A 20,821-nucleotide genomic window follows, 5' to 3' on the forward strand; every position below is an offset into this window, starting at 1 on the left:
GCTGTTGGAGACAGAGCGGAGGGACAGAGGTAGCCTTGTTACCACGGAGCATGTGGCAAGCTCGGTGTTCTCTCGTGAGCAGCTTGTGGAAGTGGGCGGCGGGCTCAGCGGCTGGCTGCTGGTGCTTGGTGCCCTGTGCCCAGCGGGCACTGCAGATGGCAGTGTGCAAGGTTCAGCCCTCGTGACTGCCTTCTGTTGTTGACTCGGCACAGTGTTTTCTTCTTCTTCTTTTTTCTTTTAGGATTTATTTCTTTTTTATTGGAAAGGCAGATTTACAGAGAGGAAGATTTTCCATCCACTGATTCATTCCCCAAGTGGTCGCAACAGCCAGAGCTGAGCTGACTAGGAGCCAGGAGCCAGGAGCTTCTTCCAGGTCTCCTGTGTGAGTGCAGGGTCCCAAGGCTTTGGGCCGTCCTTGACTGCTTTCCTAGGCCACAAGCAGAGAGCTGGAAGGGAAGTGGGGCTGCCAGGACACGAACTGGCATATGGGATCCTGGCGTGTGCAAGGCGAGGACTTTTAGCCACTAAGCTACTGTGCTGGGCTCTGGGCTACTTGAAAGGTGGAGAGACAGAGAAAAATATCCTGTCCTCACTCCCCGCTGTGCACAACAACCAGGGCTGGGCCAGACTGAAGCCAGGAGCCAGGAACTCCATCCAGGCCTCCCACGTGATGGCAGTAACCCAAGGACCTGGGCCATCACCTTCCCGGGGTTGCACATGAGCAGGCAGCTGAGTCAGAACAGAGCTGGGGTTCAACCCAGGCCCTGGGATGTGGGAAGCAGGTGTCCCACTGGGCTCCACAACACCATGTTTTTGGGGTTCATTACTGCTTTGGCGGCTGAGCCAGTTCGCCTGGTAGGCAGCCTGCTTCTTATTGACATGCCCTGTTTGGCCAGTCATCTGTTGATGGACGCTGGTTGTTTGTAGTCGTGGGCCATTGTGCATGGTGCCACCGCAGACACTTGTCCAAGCTTTTGTTTGCTGGGCCAGGTGATGCTGTGGGCTTTTATCGTCCAAAGGACTGCCAGACTGGTTTCTGGGGCCGTGCCACCCTCCGCTCCTGCTGGCCGCTGGCAGGGCTTCGAGTCCCAGAGGCCCACTTCTGCTGCTGCGTGTTACTCTCTGGGAAGAGAAGTGCCGGTCGCTCCGGCAGGCGGGAGGAAGTGTGTCCCATGATCCTTGCGTTATGCTTGAGCTGCTTCTGCTTCTCGCTGTGTCTGTGCCCTGGGAGTCACGCTTGGCGGAGCCCGCCACAGCCACACCCGGCCCACGTCCCATCGGTGCGCAGCCTCCCCTCTGAGGAGCAGTGCCCAGGGAGCCGGTGCAGGATCAGAAGAGACCTTCCTCCAGGAAGCTCTCTGGGGTAGCCACCCCAGCAGCCTAGGCTGGCCACCATTCTGACCCCAGCGGACACCCAGTCCCGCTTGCCCTAGGACTTTACGTGAATGGGATCCCACAGTAAACCCACTTCTTTGTCTTTGACCCAATGTGGTTACTTTATACCCTAGGGGTGCTAACGGGGCTTTCTATCAAGCCCCAAATAACCTCTGCTTTCTCTCATGGCAGTAAATGAGTGTAGCAGGCCGTGGGTATTTTAGTATTGATATTTATTTATTTATTTATTTGGAAGGTAAATTTTACAGAAAGAGAAGGAAAGAGAGAGAGCTCTTCCATCTGCTGGTTCAATGCCCGGCAGCCAGGGTTGGGCCGGGCTGAAGCCAGGAGCCAAAAATTCCTTGCGGGCCCAAGTGCTGCCTTCGCAGGGAGCTGGGCTGGGAACAGGACAGCCTGGAGGTGAAGTAGGCATTGATGAAGAACACAGCTGTCCCAGGTGCCAAGGCCCAGCCCACCCTTCTGAATTTTATCAAATGCGTGCAGCTCACCCGAATCAGAGGGCAGGGCACGCCTGTGGGCCCTGAGAGTCAGCTGGCGCAGCCCCCCACCCTCTCCTGGCAGCCCCGTGTCGCTTGCTATTTCCAGTTCTTCCCCCGAATGCCTCTGCGACACAGGCTTTCGGTCTGGCCTGTGTTCCTCAGGGCAGTGCCTTGTGGCCCCCCTTACTGCGCACGCGTGGTGACCTGGTCCCTTCTAACGGCCAAGTAGCCTGCCATGTGTAGTGTGACTTGTTTACTTATCAACAGACACAAGTGGGGCTTCCCTGTGCCACTACATGGAAGCCATGTTCGTAGGTGGCGCCCATGTAGGCAGGCTGCAGGTATGTGGGCACAGGCCGTGTCTTCTGCCAGCCGTTTCTTGACCCAGGACAACGCAGCTAATTTTCTTTCTTAATACCCAGCCCAGATGTCCCTTCATCTGGGCAGCTTTCCTGCCTGGCCAGGAATGGGTTCCTGGTGTCTGGCTGCGGGAAGGGGTGTTCAACAAGCACTCTCCTTGGCACTCCCTCCCAACTTTGTATTCCAGGGTTGGGACCTTTGGCCTGGGGAGAAGGGGAGGGTCCGGTCGCCGGGTCGGCCTGTGCAGCAGAAGGCCGCGCCAGCTGCTATCTAATCACAGCTTAACCCGATGCCTCTGGTCTGGTGTGCCTGCAGAGCTGCTTGAAAGCGGGACAAAGTCCTCCGCCCAGGCGGAGGTGGGGCGGGGAGGCCACCCTGTGGCTGACCTTCCAGATGTCCCGGGGTAGCCAGGCTGCGTATCAGCGTTTCGGTTTCATGGACTCATTGAAATGTCACAACAGCCCCTGAGGGGGACACTCACTTTATACTCATTACCCCAGGCCCCGAGAGGGTCCTCGACTCAGCACCACTGGGAAGGAGAAAGCCCGGTTGTTTGTCCTCAGTTGCCCCCAGCATCAGGCAGGGAACAGACCAGGGACCCAGCCAGCCGTGGGGATGCAAGACCCGGAAGCTTCACCTGTGCACGCACGCCTCTGTGAGAACTAGCCGGAGTGGACGGTGGCCACAGGGACCTGCTCTGTGTGTTTGGTGATGTATAATTGATTGGTTACAGCCACTAGCATCGCTGCCCACCACGTGCCCCATTGCAGTGAGGCCTGCGAGGGTCTCTCCTGCCCACCCCCTTTCTGGGGTGCATCTGCTCACTTAGATTTTTCGGGGTACGGGTTTTACATGTGTTTGAGTGTGCTTGTGTGTACGCCTATGTGAATTTATTGAAGAGTCAGAGAATGAGAGAGAGAGAGAGAGAGAGAGAGAGAGAGAGAGAGAGACGGCTCCCATCACTCTTTACATGCCTGCTACGCCCCCAGCTGGGACCGGAGCTGGGAACCGGAACTCGGACTGGACCTTGGTGCAGGAACCTCCTGACTGGATCCGTCACCACTGCCTCCCGGCGTGGCGCTGGCAGGAAGGGGAACCAGGGCTGAGGACTGGTCCCAGGCGACGCCATGCGGACTGCGGCCTCATCGCCTGTTGTGTTCTTACGCAGCTTTCTCCACGTAACTACAGGCCGCAAGCACGCAGCTCACATGCTCGAGGTGTACAGCCTGCGGCTTCCATGCGGCCGCAACCATGCAGCTGCCGCCAAGTTGGTTTGGGGATGGGCCGAGGTTTGTTGTCTCCTGGCCAACGAGGCTAGGGTGCAGGTCACTAGCTGGGTGAGAGGTGGGTGGGCTGGAACCCAGGCCTTGGGGCCTCACCTGCATCCCTCCCGCCTTCTTGAACCTCTGTTAGAAGGTGAGCCCCGGGCCCAGCATGGTGGCCTAGCGGCTAAAGTCCTCGCCTTGAACGCCCCGGGATCCCATATGGGCGCCGGTTCTAATCCCGGCAGCTCCACTTCCCATCCAGCTCCCTGCTTGTGGCCTGGGAAAGCAGTCGAGGACGGCCCAAGGCTTTGGGACCCTGCACCCGCGTGGGAGACCCGGAAGAGGTTCCTGGTTCCCGGCATCGGATCGGCGCGCACCGGTCCGTTGCAGCTCACTTGGGGAGTGAAACATCGGACGGAAGATCTTCCTCTCTGTCTCTCCTCCTCTCTGTATATCTGACTTTGTAATAAAAATAAATCTTTAAAAAAAAAAAAAAGAAGGTGAGCCCCGAGGTTGAATTCACAGCCCACGCCAGTGCTGAGCGGCACGTCCCGAGCGCCTCCCAGACTCCAGGGCTCTCACCTTCTGCCGGGACCTCACAGGCATGGAGGGTGTGTGGGTGTGACATCACTCAGGTGGCTGGCTCTGGGACAGACGGTGTGGACACAGCAAGGCTGGGCAGGACACCAAGACTCCTCCCCTGCCCATCAGGTCCAAAGCCACCGGGTCTAAGTGGGCCATGGAACATGGCGGGCAGTCTGTCACCTCCAAGTCCAGGGGCAGGCCTGGGTGGCCATCTCTGGCCTCCTGCCTGCCCCAGGGTCTCTGACGGTAGGGGGCGAGGGGACCTTGTCCTAGAAAGCCATGTTCCAAGGACGGGAAGGATGATGCAAGCTGCCCTGGCCGCCTTGCCTTGTGGCAGAGGGACACGCATTTCTCAATCACGATGTTCAGAAATTTCAAACTGACCTCCTCCTGCCAAGTTTTTTTGATGTCCATCACAAATCTGCCGCGTGCTTGATGATGCCGACTTTGATGCCGGAACCATGCATGTGTGAAGGGCCGCAGCGTCCTGGAGTGCCTGGGGGGCTGCGGAGGCCGGCTTGGAACTGCGAGGCGGGGTGCGTGGGCCTCACTGCGTGTCTTGCCCTCACAGAATGTGCGCATCGACCCCAGCAGTCTGTCCTTCAGCATGTGGAAGGAGATCCCCGTACCCTTCTACCTCTCCATCTACTTCTTCGAGGTCATCAACCCAGAGGAGGTGCTGAATGGAGGGAAGCCGCAGGTGCGAGAGCGCGGGCCCTACGTGTACAGGTGAGGCTGCAGGGCACGGATGGGAAGGGGCGCACGTGTTCCTCAGGGACCTGTCTCTCCCCCTGGGTCGGGGGTGGGGGTCTCTGGAACACCCCAGGTGGCTGCCTGCGGGGCCGGTGCAGCCAGGGCTTCCTGTCTGGGGCAGTGGTCGCCCTGGCTTTCCCAGGGAGGGGGTGGATGGAGACGGTGGCCACTGTTGAAGGCGCAACCTAGGATGAAAACGCAGCACCTGCGTGAGAATGAGCCGGGCCGCCTGGGAGGACCAAGTTAGGAGCTTGACTTTGTCCGGCACACGGGGGACGAGGGGCGAGGGGTGAGGGCGTGGCTGGCTCAGTGTCCTCTCAGCTTTGTGAGCAGTGGGCTGAAGAGCAGGAGGTACTAATGACACGGCTGGTGGCAGAGAATGCCACCCACACGGTGGTGCTTTCTCAGCTTGGGGCTCCCTCTCTAACTGCCTTCCCTGTGTTCATGCTCCCCATGGCCCTGTCCGGTCACTACTCCCATTTTGTGGATAGAACTGAAACACAGCTCCCCCAGCAGGGGCAGAGACGCAGGGGGAGGCTGGGGGTGACCCTGCTTTGGTGAGAGAGGGGTCCTCTCCAAGAACCGCTTGAACAATCCTTGCTGAGCTGTCCGTCGTGGCCAGGCAAGACAGCAGCGGGAGGCCTGTGGGCAGTGGCACTGCATACTGAGGCCAGGAGCTTGGGCCCGGGGAGGTAGCCCAGTGCTTCCAGGCGGGGTGGCTGGGAGCGCCTCATGCTGTCCCGGTAGTGACTCCCGGCCGCCCCCACAGGGAGTTCAGACACAAGGAAAACATCACCTTCAACGACAACGACACGGTGTCCTTCCTCGAGGACCGCAGCTTCCAGTTCCAGCCGGACAAGTCCCAGGGCTCTGAGAGTGACTACATCGTCATGCCCAACATCCTGGCCTTGGTGAGGCTGTCCTTTCCCCTGCGCCCATGTCCTTCCCCTGCCCCAGGGTCTTCCCTGCCTGCCCCGGCATGGGGAGGTCCCCAGGGATGGTGGAACATGTGCCTGCCGCCCAAGCTTCATTCTTTCCCAGGGAGGGACACCTGTCTTGGGTCACAGTCACTTGAATCTTCTGTGCAGTCTCCCAGAGGGGGCGTCTCACGGACTCCCAAATGGCCCCTCATGCCATGCAGAAACACTACAGTACTGTGCACGAGTTGGGCTGCCAAGACCACCCCAGCTGCAGTGGGTGCCTGCGACTTGCAGGACTCATGGCCAAGGGCCCATGGGCAGAGAGCACACGCCAGGACTCACAAAGGGAGGAGCCTGGGAGACAGGAGTGAAGTTTCCGGAATCTTCTTCCCATGGAGTCACACAGGATGCACTTAATTGCCCCAAGCATGTGTTGTGTTACAGTCTGTGACAGGTCTGCCAGGCACTAGCCAGGGTTTGGCTTGGAGGCCGGTCACGTAGGCACCTCTGACTGCCACATACTCGAGCCCCAGACACCCACAGGAAAGCAGGGGCAGGCGTCACCCACAAAGCGGGGTGCAGCGAGGCCCCCTCAGCTGGGAATGGGCCCTTTCTGGAGTCTGAGCTCAGCAGCAGGCTTGTGGGTTGGCTGGCAACAATCTAAACCCCTGCTCATCCGCTCCAAGGGCTCTGCAGTCCAGAGCAGTGGGCCTAGGTGGGCTCTTGGGCCTGTGACGGTTGAGGACGGTGTGTGTCCCTGCAGAGCACCGCGGTCATGATGGAGGACAAGCCCATGACCCTGAAGCTGCTCATAACGGTGATGCTGAGCAGCCTCGGCCAGCGCGCTTTCATGAACCGTACCGTGGGCGAGATCATGTGGGGTTACCAAGACCCATTTGTGAACTTCGTCAGCAAGTACTTCCCAAACATGTTCCCTGAGAAGGGCAAGTTTGGATTGTTTGCTGGGGTAAGTGTGGCTCAGGGAGAAGCTGCAAATGCAGGGCCCTGTCCTGAGGCCTGTTAGTGTGGCCGGAAGCTGTCACCGGCTTGCCTGGGGCTGTGGGTGTGAGTGGTGGGGAACCTGGCCCAGCCTGGCTGCAGCGAAGGCACATGGCGGGGGGCAGGGTGGTGTCCAAGTATAGCTACAGAGCCCAGGGTGATCCCAGGAGGGCCTGCCCCCTCGCGCTGACCCCTGCTCCAGGGCCTCATTTGTTCAATAGTGTGTGTAGAGGGGGCTTCTGTCCAGGTCGGCAGCCTCAGCTGGTGTGGGGAAGTGGGTGTGTTTGGGGTCAGCAGTGTGCTTTTGTAGAAGCCCCTTGGGAAGAGGGAAGTGCTTGGCAGGTGAGAGTCACCATGCCGGTTGCCGGGACAGCCCCAGTCTACGGTAACAGAGGCCTCAGAGCAACAGACCAGCCGTGGACTGCTTGGGGTGGTGTGGTCTCCAGTGACCTGGAAACATCTGCCATTCTGCTCTGCTCTGTCCTTGGAGCGTGGTTACCATACTCCAGATAACCTCATGGCCCAGCATGGATACCAGGGTGTCAGCTACCCGCATTCCGGGTGGCTCAGCAAGAAGGAAGATGTGAGCACGAAGTAGCATGTGCCAGCTGTCTGTCAGAGACTGAGAAACCTCCCATTGGCCAGGGCTGAGTCCTGTGGCCCCGCCTCCCCATAGGGAAGACTGGGCAAAACAGCCTCTGGGTGGCGGTCCTGATGCTGAGGTGGGCATGGGTTATGCACTGAGTGGCACCTACCAGTCTCCACAGCCTCGTGTCAGTCCTGCCTTTCAAGTGTCCTGTTGGGTGACGTTTAGTCATGCTATGAGCATGAATAAAAATGGGTGCTTTGGGTCCTCGCCAGCTCCTGGGTGCTGGGCTTAGTGCTTCTGGCACATGCCCTCGCTGAACCCTCTGCACGCCCCTGCAGGCAGCTCCCACCGTGCTCAGCTTCTGCAGGCTCGGGTGGGTGTAGGGCTCGGCAGGTGTGTGGCAAGCCTGCACTGGCATGGGAGGCCGGGTGGGGCTTCGCACTGGGCCTCCTGAGAGCTCGCAGACCCAGCCCTCCGTGTGTCTAAGAGGCAGGTCTCTGGCCTGCCTCAATGGAGTCCCCATCCCATAGCTGTGAGCTGGGACCCTGCCCTGGCCAGGCTTAAGCTGGGGTGGGGCAGGATAGGACGGGGCGATGCTGCCTTCATCTGGGAGGAAAGCCAGGAAGAGGGGAGTGCCCGGTCCCCCCAGCCACCAGGGGTGGGTCTAAGTTCTTTGCAAGATCCCAGACACCAGATCGGGAGCCCTGGGTGGGTCCCAGCCCTCATGGGCCGGGCCAGCCTCCGTGCAAGGTAACACGTGCTGCCGCTTGCCGTGGTCCACAGATGAACAACTCCAACTCAGGGGTCTTCACGGTGTTCACTGGTGTCAAGGACTTCAGTAGGATCCACCTCGTGGACAAGTGGAACGGGCTCAGCAAGGTGAGGGGCAGAGTGCCAGGAGGCTGGGCGGGGCTGGGCGGGGCGGGGGGCTGAGGAGGCTGCTTGCCGAGGCCCGGTCTGTGGGGAGCTGGGCTCTGCCTTCCTGAGATTCTTCACTTACATAAATGTTTTCCAAACACTGCGCTGAAAACAGGAAGACGTGCCCATTAATGAGGAAAACAATGGAGATATATATAACATGGCCCTTGTGCCACCTGGCCCGCCCACCCACCACATGGAAACGCCCGCTGCTGTCTTCGTGCCTGCGGCACCCAGAGGGCGCTGATTCTGAGCACCTTGGGCCGTCCGGAGGCAGGCCGGGCACTTGGTGCTCCTCGTTCTTGCCTCTGTACCCTCCCCTGGACTCACGTGGCCAAGGGTCCCCTCTGCAGGGGATGCACAGCCTCCCAAGACCCTGGGGGCCATAGCCGTGGGTGAGGGAGATGCTTCCCATTGGTTATGAACTGGCATGCATTTTAGAAGCCCTAATCGTGCAGAGGGGAGGAGGGGAGCAGGTGGTTCTGTGCAATGCAGGGCTTGCCCTGTGCTCTCGGGTCTGCTTGGAGCTCTCCTGGCTGCCACCTTTAGGGCACAGAGCCATTTTACAGGTGCAGTCATTGAGTACCCAGCGGAGTTATACGCTGCAGGGTGTGCAGGGAGGGAGCAAGCCGCAACAGTGGGCGCCCAGCCACTCTGCGCCCCACAAGCCAGTGCTGGGAATTGATCTCAGCCACGCTGAGTGCCCGTGTCCCCGATGCTTGATTCCAGGTCAACTTCTGGCATTCCAACCAGTGCAACATGATCAACGGCACGTCCGGCCAGATGTGGCCGCCATTCATGACGCCGGAGTCTGCCCTGGAGTTCTACAGCCCTGACGCCTGCCGGTAACGGCGCCCACTGCCACCTCCCGCACGGCCCAGTCTCATGGGTGTCCTCTGGGCAGTGTCTGGACTCATCTGCCCTGGGTGCCATCTTGAGTTCTCTTGGCTGCACTTTGAAGAACTGCCCCTCCTCCCCGCCCCCGTGGCCAATGATCCCTCCAGGCCTAAAGCGGAAGGGGGAGGGCTGCTGGCAGCTGCTTAGGGTGCGTAGGAATGGAGTGAGGGCTGGGGGCAGGAAATGATGCAGGCCTTGTGGCTGGGAGGGGAGGCAGGAGCTGACTCCCTGATGCCCGGCTGGCTAACCGAAGACCCCCCTGGGTGCTGAGAAAGCCCACTGCTTCCCCCTCCCCTTCCACACCCAGCCTTTGGGGCCTGCTGGCATGCGCAGGTCCAATGTCCTTGGCCACAGGGCAGTAAGAGCCCTGCAACTCCTTCCGGGCTCTGCCACATTCCAGCCCACGGGAAAAGCCCTTCTCCTGGGAATTCACGCAGGTGGACCCTGACTTCTGAGTGTCCTCATCAGGCTTTTATGGGGCCCTGGTTTGCAGCTGTGACCAGATGGGCAAAGTCCCTCTCCCTTGTTTGGCTGCATACAGATGAACGTGTGAGAGGGGACGAGGGCTCACCTAGTGGAAAACGGGGTTTGTAAGCTTGGAGAAGGGCAGTGCCCGCTATCCACCTCTTCACCCCCCGGCTCTGGCCATCTTTCCCCAGAGCCCCCCGAGGGTGGGCAGGGAATGGTCTCTTCGACACCTGCAGACCCGAGGAGCTGATTGCTGCAAGCAAGGGTGTTTCCTTTCACAACCTGTTACCCATGGGTGGCACTGGGCAGTGGGCAGTGTAGGTGCAGCCAGCCTCAAGTGCGCCCTGAGACGCGTGTTAGTACTGAGTATGTGGGAGATGCCATCCTGCCTGGGCCACGGGTGAGCGATGGAGTTCCTGCTGGCACTTTGAGGTGGCTTGTGACAAAGGTGCAGCATGAACCATGTAGGAGGGGACCACGGCTGGGCTAAGACCCACCTGATGTGTGAGGCTGGGAGTGGAGGCCCTGGGCAGGAAGGACTGCGTTTGGGAATCACCAGGAGGGCTGTGGGGGTGCAGCACAGCACGGAGGATGTGAGCAGGGCCCGCCGCAGGAGTGTGCTGTGTGGATACCCCGCAGTATCCTTGGAGAATGGGGTCTAGGCACCTCCCCCATGAAACCAGAACCCCCAGAGGTACAAGTGCCCTCTGTGAAGTGGCACAGTGCCCACCAGCTGCCATGCCCTCCATGGACTTTGCATCTCTGTTCACTGGTGACCCCCAGAAGGTGCGGGCATGGCTGCCTGTGCTGGAGACTGGCAGGAGCGGGGGGAGCAGCTCCGTGATTGGCACCAAGGCTGTTTGGTCTCCAGTGCCTCCTGTCTGCGGGGCTGATGGGTCCTGGCGAGCTGTGCCCACCCAGCAGCTCCATCTGGCTGATGAAGGAAGGATCGGCCTGGGGAGGGGGCAAGTGAGGAGGCCCCTGCTGTGAGCCAGGCGGAAGGCAGGTACGGCAGGGGTCACCTGATCACCCTGTTCCATCTGTTCCCACAGGTCCTTGAAACTCGTCTACCAGCAGCCGGGGGTGTTTGGGGGCATCCCCACCTATCGCTTCGTGGCTCCCAAAACCCTATTTGCCAACGGCTCTGTCTATCCCCCCAACGAGGGCTTCTGCCCGTGCCTGGAATCTGGAATTCAGAACGTCAGCAGCTGCAGGTTCAGTACGTGTCACCTCGGCAGGGGGTGGAGGGCAGCAGCGGGGCGGGCAGCTCTTCGTGCCTCACCGCAGCCTGATCGCTGGCCTCTGCACCCCTGATAATCCTATTAGGCCGCCGATAAGGAGGCTGGCAGAAGGGTGATGGGTCGAGGGAAATGCTCTTACTGTGGCTTGCTGCCCTGAGAAATGCCCATGAGCTGGTGTGAGATGATCCCGTGGCGTTGTGATCACGGTCCACTGGGATCAAGGTCACAACAGCGCCTGCCTTCGAGGCTCCCGCTGCCCGGTCCCCTTCTGTGTCCTGAGCGCCATTCTTCCTGCCCACCTCTGCCCATCTCGAAGCCCTCTGGCCCCACAGGGCGAGGGGGACAAAGGGGACACTTGTTCTGTGTGAGCCTGCCTTGATCCCATTTCACAAGCAGAGACCATGCGGGTTGGGACAGGAATAAGTCTGGTCTGGGGTGTCGCCTGCTAGTTCCCCCCACCACACTGTGCTTTGTAACAAACTACAATTGAGAGGCCTAGTGGGAAAGGAGGCCCTGCCCCCCATTCTGATGCCAGGAAGTGGGTGACACTGTGGCTGTCCCCTGAGATCCCACGGGAGGGGTGTGGCGGTCAGGCCTGCTGCTGGCAGTGCCTGTGGCATCCCTGGTCCCTCTCGGGGTGTGCCCTCCCCTCCCTTGCTTGGTTGTAGCCTTGACATCATCAGCCCCACTCCTGTGTCTGCTATGTGAGAGCCAGTCTGCTCCCCAGTCCTTCCCTCTGCCCCCCACCCCTGTCCCGTTCGGCCGTCCGGCTGCCCTGGGTCCCCAAGCTCCTTATGCGTGAGCTGTCGCAGTGTGACCACCACTGCCTGACAGGCCTGTCTGAGTAGAAGCGGCCCTCTCGGCCGCTATCCTGCCACAGCCCTGGGGGATGGCTATGGAGCCTCAGGTACCGCACTGCTTAAAGCGCCCAGGACTCCCTCTGCCTGTGCTGCGAAGGCCTGGGGCTCCAGGCTGGGCAGCTGGAGAGCGCTAGGTCCACCGTGGGCAGTGTGGCTCCGGGCACATGACAGACTCCGCTTGATTCAGGCCTGAAAGGGTATGTCTTGGTTTGTATGGTGGTGAGTTCCAGTGCAAACCCTGAGCCCAGCATGGGTTCCCAGCAGCTTGCGTGTTGTCTGCCTTTTGCCCTGTCCTGGCTCTGAGTTCCGTGGAGGGGACCTCTCTGGTCTCCCTTGCATACATGCCCAGCTGTGAACCCATTACTGCAGCCAAGGAGAGAGTGTGCTGATTGGCCAGGCTGGGTCATGCCTAGCCCAGCTGTGTGGGTAAGGCTGGCTCAGGGCAGGGAGTTGGTGAGGGTCTAAATCAGGGTGCAAGAACCCCGAGACATGGAAGGAAACATTGTGCTCATCCGTGCAGAGGACAGCATGAGCGCCATGCCATCTTCTCACTAGCATGGCCGCTAGAAGAATTGTTCAGGTGCCAGGAAATGTTTTATTAGCTAAAGGCTTTTTTTTTTTTTAAGATTTATTTATTTTTATTACAAAGTAAGATATACAGAGAGGAGGAGAGACAGAGAGGAAGATCTTCCGTCCGATGTTTCACTCCCCAAGTGAGCGCAACGGCCGGTGCTGTGCCGATCCGAAGCCGGGAACCGGGAACCAGGAACCTCTTCCAGGTCTCCCACGTGGGTGCAGGGTCCCAAAGCCTTGGGCCGTCCTCAACTGCTTTCCCAGGCCACAAAGCAGGGAGCTGGATGGGAAGCAGGGCTGCCGGGATTAGAACCAGCGCCCATATGGGCATTCAAGGTGAGGACTTTAGCCGCTAGGCCACGCTGCCGGACCCTAAAGGCTTTTATTTTTTAAATTTATTCTTATTTGTTTGAAAGGGAGAGGGAGAAAGAGATCCCTCTGTCTGCTGGTTCATTTTCCAAACACCTGTAGTAGCTGGGGCTGGTCCAGGCTGAAGCCAGGAGCCTGGAATTGCATCCAAGTCTCCCACATGGGTGACAAGAATACAGGGCTGGAGCCTCTTATAGGTTTCCCACGTGGGTGGTGAGGGCCCAGTTACTTGGGCCATCTTCTGCAGTTTGCCCAGTCTGAATTTGAAGTGGCACCCATATGGGTGCCGGCACTGCAGGCAGAGGCTTAACCTACCACACCAATCACAAGGTGAATACACATCCAGGGAGCTGGGGTTCCAGGTCCCTCACTCCTGACTCCTGGCCTGGCTTTGGTCTTACTGTGAATGCACTCACACGGCATCCGCCTGCCACCCCCTTGTTTGTGTCTGGCACCGTATCCTGAGGACGCGGGCCATTCACGACCCGGGCTTGGCTGTAGCACGTCCCCTCAGTCGTGGAGAAGTTCCCCACCAAGGGTGCACCCTGCCCCGCCCTGGCTTCCTCGTCCTTCCCTGGTTCCTGCCTCTGGTACAGGCCAGTCTGCCCGCCCCGGCTTCCTCGTCCTTCCCTGGTTCCTGCCTCTGGTACAGGCCAGTCGGCCCGCCCCGGCTTCCTCGTCCTTCCCTGGTTCCTGCCTCTTGTACAGGCCAGTCGGCCCGCTCGCTGGTCTGTGCTTCTGCCGTGTTGTGTCTGAAGCTGAAAACGCACGCATGTTTGCCTTTTGGGCTATGAAAAGTCTCTTGGTCGCTAGGAAGCCCCTCACCTCCACCTGCCCTGTCCCTCGAGGGCCTTGGACTGGCCCAGCAGGGCCTTTAATCATCACCCAGGTAATCCTGGCCAATTAAGACTGGCACCATAAAGCTATAAATTAATTATACTTATTGCCCGGTTGAATCTCTCTCGGGTGTTTGGAAATAAGGGAGGAAGAAGCGTGAGTCTGCACACCTGCCTGGCTCCCATCTTGTCCAGTGGCCCTGGCGGCTCTGGGCTGCCCTGGCAAGGAGGTGGGGGCTTGCCATGGATTCTCCACTACCAGGGCTGCCTTGCCTGGGGTCTTCATGTCTGCTCCATAGTCTTGTTTGAGGCTGAGGTGGGCAGAGGGGAGACAGCTGTTGCTCAGCCAGCATCTGTTGTCTCCTGGCATCCACCCCGTTGGCCCCAGCAGTAGTCTTGGTTGGTTCAGAGAGGGCCTGAGGTGGGCTTCACACACGTTTGTGTCTGGCCCCACAGAGTTCAGACCTCATCAATGCCACACGCAGGTGGTGGAGTCCCGGTGATGACAATACTCCTGAACTGCTATTGCGTGTGTGTTGTTTTGTTTTTTAAAGTGTTTCACTTTATGTGCAACGCAGAGGGACAGACAGAAACAGCCCAGCAGAGGAGGGAGGGCTTAGACCTGTTAGCTCACTCCCAAATATCCACAACACTCCAGCCTCTGGCAGCCACAGCTGGGAGCTGGCAGCTCTGACGAGGCTTCCCTACACAGGTGGCAGGTGCCCAAGACCCCAGGCCGTCCCTGCTGCTTCCCAGGGGCCTTGGCGGGAAGCTGGGGCTGGAAGCAGAGTTCGACTTGAACCCACTGTGACAGGGGCTGCAGGTGTCCCAGGGGGCGCCTTCCCCACCCTCTCTGTTGTGTCCTTCCAGTATTTTCTCTTTGTTGCCCGTTTGCCAGTCTCACCCTGAGGCAAGCTCCTGTTTACCACGGAGTGTTTAAGCAAGACCGAGGTGGTGTTCCAGGAAGTGCCAGGAATGTTGGAATGTGGCAGCAACGAAGGACGGATAGGAAGGAATGTAGCGGGAATTTGAGAAAATGAGGTCAGGCATGGATAAAATCCCAGCCCTGATTTCACAGCACGCTGGGCTTTGCCGAGAACGGTGGAGAATGTGGAATGTGAAGCTGTGAGAGACACATGGGTGTACCTACTGTCACCCAGCTGGCAGCAAAGTGGGGAGTGGCAATGGAGAACCCCAGATATTTTGCATTTCTTCCTTTGAAGTGATATTGATGAAACATAAAACAACCGCTGATCTTTGAAACTGTTTGGTTTATTTCAGAGCGAGCCCATCTGCTGACCAATTCCCCAAATGTCAGTGATACTTGGGTGCCAAAGCTGGGAGCCATAACTTCATCCGGGTCTCCCACATGGGTGGCAGGGGGCCAGGCAAGCCAGGAGCCAGAGAGCCGGGCAGTGTCCTGCAGCGGGCCATGGCTCAGGGACCAGAGCTAAGCACCATGTCCCACGGTGCTGTGGGCTTCTGGAGTGCTAACGTGCCTCTCAGCTGCTCGGTCGAGCTGTCCCAGTGCCCCTGTTGACAAGGGTAAATTCCATGGCGTTTGGGGGCATTTGCAGAGCTATGCAGCTGTCACTTGTGTTCCTACGAGCTGTCACACCCGACACTCTGCCCTGTCCCTCTGGTCCACCCCACAGCTCTGTGCGTCCGTTTGCTGCCAGCCTGCGGTCCACCGTGCTGAGCGGGATAGCAGTGGATATTTGGCTGGCCAGGTCTGCGTGGCGCTGGCTGTGTGGATGCCTCGCTCTACCCTCTTCACGCTTGCCTGTGTCCGCTCTGCACGCTGAGGGGGGAGATCAGAGCCCACTGTGCCCAGCCTCTGTTGGATACCAGCTCTCTGCTTTGTCTTGGTCCCTCCTGCCTCTTGCCCCCTGGAAAAGTGTTTCTCCTGCCCTGCCCAGCATCCAGGCCGCTGAAGGAGGGCATCCTGCCTGTGGTCGGCTCTCTCTCCCGTCCCCCCCTGCACCCCTGGAACCCAGCTCAGGGCTGGCACACTGCTGCCACCCCTCCCGTGACTCACCCTCTGCCCTCTGCTTGCCAGATGCGCCCCTGTTTCTCTCCCATCCTCACTTTTACAACGCCGACCCAGTCCTCGCGGAAGCAGTGCTCGGTCTCCACCCCAATGAAGAGGAGCACTCTTTGTTCCTGGACATCCACCCGGTGAGCCCAGGGGCCCCAGGCGGGCAGGTGGGACGCCGCCAGTGCAGGATTGGGGTGCTGGGCTGCTGGACTTCCCCGGCCTGGATGCCTTCGAGGATGCAGAGCCATCAAAGAGCCCTCCTGTACCCCAACTCCATAGTTCACATATTTTATTGTTCCTCGTAAGGGTCTATAAAAGGACCATAAGACAGTAAATTAATTAGGCATTATCAGCCTGGTGTGTCTCCTGCAAATTAGCCGGAGCGGGTCCCAGGGCGCTGTCGAGGCACCATAAAGGTCTCAAGATAACAGCGGGAGTGGGACCCTGGTTCTGGGGTGCTTGGCCCACGTGCAGCTCCAAGGGCAGCCAGGGCCCCGAGGGAGCGGCCCGGTGAGCACCTGCCACCAGCCAGTGGCACCCACCCCGCTCTCCTCTAGACCCCTCTGTCACTGCCCAGAGCCCAGAGTCCCCAGCTGGCCTCTCCCGTGGGTTTGGGAATTCCCTGGGTCACCGGTCCCTGAGCTGCACTGAGGGCCGACTGCCATGTCGCTTAGCTGCTGTCTGGCATGCTGTTGCGGTGTGGGCACACCTGTGTGTGTGTGCCTCCCCACTGCCCTGCACTCGGCTGTGATGGGACACTTGGACGCCCAGGCTGGGAGGGCTCTGGTCACACAGTGCCCCTGTGCTGGACTTGTGCCCCTGAGTCAGGGACAGGTGGTGCCCTTCGCCCTGCCCTCCCACCCCAGGCTCGTCGCCATCCTCTGCTTCCATGCTTGCCGTGATTTTATTTTTATTGTTTTTGGAAAGCTCTCTTTATTTACTTTGAAAGGCAGAGTGTCAGAGATACCATTTATCTGCTGGTTCACTCTCCAAATGACCTCACTGCTGGAGCTGGGCCCAGCCGGAGCTGGAGCCAGGAGCTCCAGGCAGGGGCCCAAGCAGTTGGGCCTTATCTGATGCCTCGCAAGCACATTAGCAGGGAGAGGGGCGGGATTTGAACTGGTGTCTGTGTGGGATGCAGGCCTCCCAAGCAGCAGTTTAACCTTAGCTCTGTGCCAAAGGCCTGCCCCGTGCCCAGGGGCACGCTCGGCAGAAGACAGGCTTGTGCTGGGGGTGGGGAGCGGGGCGCCCTGGGGTCCTCCTGAGCCCCAGCTCCCAGGCACCCCCCTGCCAGGAGTAGCTCTGCCGGCAGCCGGTCTGCAGTGGGGCTCTTCTGTCAGCTTCCCAGTGTTCTGTTAGTCCTTCAGGTAGGACATGACAGAGTTCTCCTCCTCTCCCGCCCACTGCTCCCCCGCCAAAACCACCTTGCAAACACACAGGGAAGCGTGTACCCTGGGCTCTGTCTTCAGCCAGGTCTGGCAGTGGCTGCTGCAGGCGACTGGGTGGTGACCCAGCAGATGGGTGATCTTTCTCCCTTTCTAACATGTTGTGGGGCTCCCCGGCATGGGGAAGGTGCTGACCAGGACTCCCTCGCTAAGACACGATTGTCTGGATTGTCAGAGCAGATCCCCACCCGCCGTGTTACATAATGTGGGGGTGTGGTGTGCACCGCTGGAGAGGACAGATGAGAGGGGCGTGAGAGGGGTGTCTGCAGGTCGGGGTCCTGGGCAGAGTGGTCTCGGGGGCATGTGCTTGTCTGTAGGGCTCCCCGCCGGTAGAGGAGAACCCCCATATGGGGTCCCAGAATGCCCTATGGCAGTGACCGGCCCAGCCTTCCCCCTTCCCCAGCACCTGCTGCTTTAGGTCCATCAAAGAAGCCCTCCTTTCCCCCCAGCCCCCTGCCCTCAGCCCTTCTGCCCCCAGGCCCCCAAACTCCCTGCCCCCACATCCCCTACCCCAGTCCCCCTGCCCCCACATCCCCTACTCCAGTCCCCCTGCCCCCAGCCCTGGACAAACAAGCTGGGACACTCTTCTGAACATTGTTTTGTTCATTTTCATTGTATTTGAAAGGCAGAGAGAAGGAAAGATTAGCAAAGGTCTTCTCTCCGTTGGTTCACTCCCCAAATGCCTGGAATAGCTGGGCTGGGCCAGGCCAGAACCGAGAGCCCGGAGTTCCATCCAGTCTCCCATGTGGGTGGCAGGGACGCAAGAATGTGAACCTTCCCTGCTGCCTCCCAGAGTCTGCACTGGCAGGAAGCTGGGATCCAGAGCAGAGGCAGGATTCGAAGCCTGGCTCTGTGGTACAGAGTGCGGGTGGCCCAGGCGCCCTGTGCCGAGCTCCCAGCCGCCTTTTCCTAGGTGTGTTTTGCATGAGAGCTCAGTGGTGGTGCACGCTCCTGGGCTGCGGTCCACACACACATGTGACGACCAGGGCACCGGGGTGGGCACTGTCTCTCCCGCAGTTACCCACATCATCTCCTTGTCCTAAGCCCCTATCTTGGGCAGGGCTGGGAGAAGTGGGTTGCAGGTGTCCTTGGGGCCAGAGAGCAGCCCGAGTCCTCACTGTGCTGGTCGCTGCAGGTCACTGGGATCCCCATGAACTGCTCCGTGAAGCTGCAGCTGAGCCTGTACATGAAGGCCATCAGGGGCATCGGGTGAGTGGGCCGGGCAGGGCTGCAGAGGGGGAGGGGCCACGCGTCCACCTTCCCCCAGGGCACCCCACCCCAGTCCAGGCTTTCAGGAGGGTCTGTTAGAGCTTGGAGGCAGAAAGATACCAAGAGCTTCCATGAATGCCTCACTCTCCAGGTGCAGTTTCAAGAGCTGAGTTGGGTTTTTGTTTGTTTATTTGTTTGTGTGTTTGTTTTTATTGTTAGGTTTTAAAACATTTATTAATCTATGTGAAAGTCAGAATTGCAGAGAAAGAGAGAAAATTCTTCCATCCATTGGCTTGCTCTCCACATGGCTGCAACGGCCAGAGCTGAACCATGCTGAAGCCAGGAGCCTGGAGCTTCTTCCAGGTCTCCCGCATGGGTGCAGGGACCCAAGCACTTGGGCCATCCTCTACTGCTTTCCTAGATAAGCAAGGAGCTGGACAGAAAGTGGAGCAGCCAGGACACCATGTAGTGTCCATAGGGTTTGCCAGTGTTGGCTGCCTCTGTTGTGCCCCAGCGCGGGCCTCTTTGTGCAGCCCTGGCCATGGGCACTCTCAGAACATTCTATCACTTGGAAGAATTGTCCTAGGCGCCCTCCCCCGCCCCCGAGTTAGGGCTGTCTCGGGCCTGTCCTGTCAGTGGAGCCACAGACTGGGCCACTGTCTGCACCTGGTGTCCCTGGGCAGCGGGTTCTCAGCAGTGTCCAGCCCCATGCCGGCTCCTGGCTGACTCGGTCCCACTGCCGCGTGGGATGACCACTTTTCCTTGTTGGTTGACAGCCATCTGTGGCCCTTGGAGCGCTGTCGCCCAGAACACTCCTGCATCCAGGTAGACATGTGGGGGCCTCGGCCAGTCTGTGCAAAAGCAGCATTAAGATAGGGGCTGACTTTGGAGCAAAAAAACGAATGGAAATATAGACCTTTCTAAAATTAATTTTCATTTGATTTGAGAAACAAAGACAAAGATTTCTGATCCAGTGCTTCGCTCTTCCAATGGCCACCAGGGTCGGAGCTGAGCCGATCTGAAGCCTGGAACTTCTTCTGGGTCTCCCACGTGGGTGCAGGGAACTAAGTCCTGAGCCACCACCTGCTGTTCCTAGAATGTGGAGCAGGAAGCTGGAACAGGGAGTGGCGCTGGAAGTTGGACCCAGGAACTCTGACATGGGGGTGGGTGTCCCATGAGGCATCCCACCTGCTTTGCCAATGCCACCAGCACACAGAGCTTTTTGAGGGGCCATCTGTGTACCTGAGGAGGCAGCCTCCGGGCCAGGGAGACGCAACGCTGATCCGGCCACAGGCCAGGGAGGGCTCCAGTTTGCACATAGGCTGGCTGCACCTGTTACCTCGTGTCAGGGTTTGAGGTGGTTGTGTTCAGGCTCTATGTCGGCAGCTGTGTTTCTGGGTGCATGTGCCAGTCTCACACACAGTCCCTGAGAAAGATTCCTGGGGTGCAGGCCCGTGAGCACGAGCCCAGCTTCCCACAGGCCTCCGGGCTGCAACAGTGGCTGTCAGAGAGAAGTGGGGGGAGGAGCTCGAGGGTGCCGCCTCTGCAGGTACCAGAGCAGCCTGGGCAGCTGGGTGCTCGAGGCTGCAGGCCTCTGCCCAGGGTGGAACATGCAGTGCCGGCCAGGGCAGCTGACCGCTGGCTCCTGGGGACCGGCACCCAGTGGGGCCACATCCTTTGCAGTGTTCCCCCGAGGTGTCTTTATGCCACTTGGGACGTAAAGTGCGTCTCAGGTGCCAAGGCTGGAGTCTGCCTCTGTCGCATTGTTGGGGACCTTCAGGGGCCCGTCAGAAGCATCCCCTGAGCCCTGGCAACAGTCTCACTCGCTCTTCCTGCTTCTTTCCAGACAAACGGGGAACATCGAGCCCGTGGTGCTGCCCCTGATGTGGTTTGGGGAGGTAAGGCCATCTGCGTGTGGGCCTGTCACATGTGGAGCGAGCCCTGGGGCCGGCAGGACTGGCTGGTGAAGCCCCCGGCCCAGGGTTTCTGAGATCCTGTGCGCCTGGCTCCTTCTTGCCCAGCTCACTTTATTTCCTGTTGTTCTGTTTCTCTCAGTTTGGTGTACTTCACTGTGTTTTTTTTTTTTTTAAAGATTTATTCATTTTATTACAGCCAGATATACAGAGAGGAGGAGAGACAGAGAGGAAGATCTTCCATCCGATGTTTCACTCCCCAAGTGAGCCACAACGGGCCGGTGCTGCGCTGATCCGATGCCAGGAACCTGGAACCTTTTCCGGGTCTCCCACGCGGGTGCAGTGTCCCAATACATTGGGCCGTCCTCAACTGCTTTCCCAGGCCACAAAGCAGGGAGCTGTATGGGAAGTGGAGCTGCCAGGATTAGAACCGGCGCCCATATGGGATCCCGGGGCTTTCAAGGCAAGGACTTTAGCCGCTAGGCCACGCCGCCGGACCCCTTTCACTGTGTTTTAAATCAGGGTGAGCTAACTGGCCAGGACAGGCAGCCCCTGAAGGTCAAGTTAACTGGCTGCTTTCTGAGGGGCAGGGGACGGGACTCTGTTCCACTCCGGCCTTCTGGGCACCAGGCCTGCCCCCTCTGCAGTCCTACACCCTGCAGGTCCTCAGAATTGGTTCTATTCCTGGGGTGGGGAGGGGAAGAGCTGG

The 20,821-nt window shown here is 59.3% G+C and overlaps 1 protein-coding gene across 3 annotated transcripts in view; it reads left to right on the top strand.

Annotated features, from left to right (window-relative positions):
- The window catches only part of SCARB1 (scavenger receptor class B member 1), a 48,606-nt gene that overhangs the window by 22,936 nt on the left and 4,849 nt on the right, over nt 1-20,821 (top strand). For all 3 annotated transcript variants that reach the window (XM_058656874.1, XM_012929871.3, XM_058656875.1), the window contains exons 2-10: nt 4,656-4,813; nt 5,607-5,748; nt 6,521-6,724; nt 8,129-8,224; nt 8,993-9,108; nt 10,681-10,847; nt 15,567-15,685; nt 18,126-18,199; nt 20,046-20,097. In XM_058656874.1, the coding sequence (XP_058512857.1) occupies nt 4,656-4,813; nt 5,607-5,748; nt 6,521-6,724; nt 8,129-8,224; nt 8,993-9,108; nt 10,681-10,847; nt 15,567-15,685; nt 18,126-18,199; nt 20,046-20,097 (1,128 nt within the window). The remainder of the gene's footprint in view (nt 1-4,655; nt 4,814-5,606; nt 5,749-6,520; nt 6,725-8,128; nt 8,225-8,992; nt 9,109-10,680; nt 10,848-15,566; nt 15,686-18,125; nt 18,200-20,045; nt 20,098-20,821) is intronic.

This window comes from Ochotona princeps, chromosome 29 (assembly GCF_030435755.1).
Source record: "Ochotona princeps isolate mOchPri1 chromosome 29, mOchPri1.hap1, whole genome shotgun sequence".
Lineage (NCBI taxonomy): Eukaryota > Metazoa > Chordata > Mammalia > Lagomorpha > Ochotonidae > Ochotona > Ochotona princeps.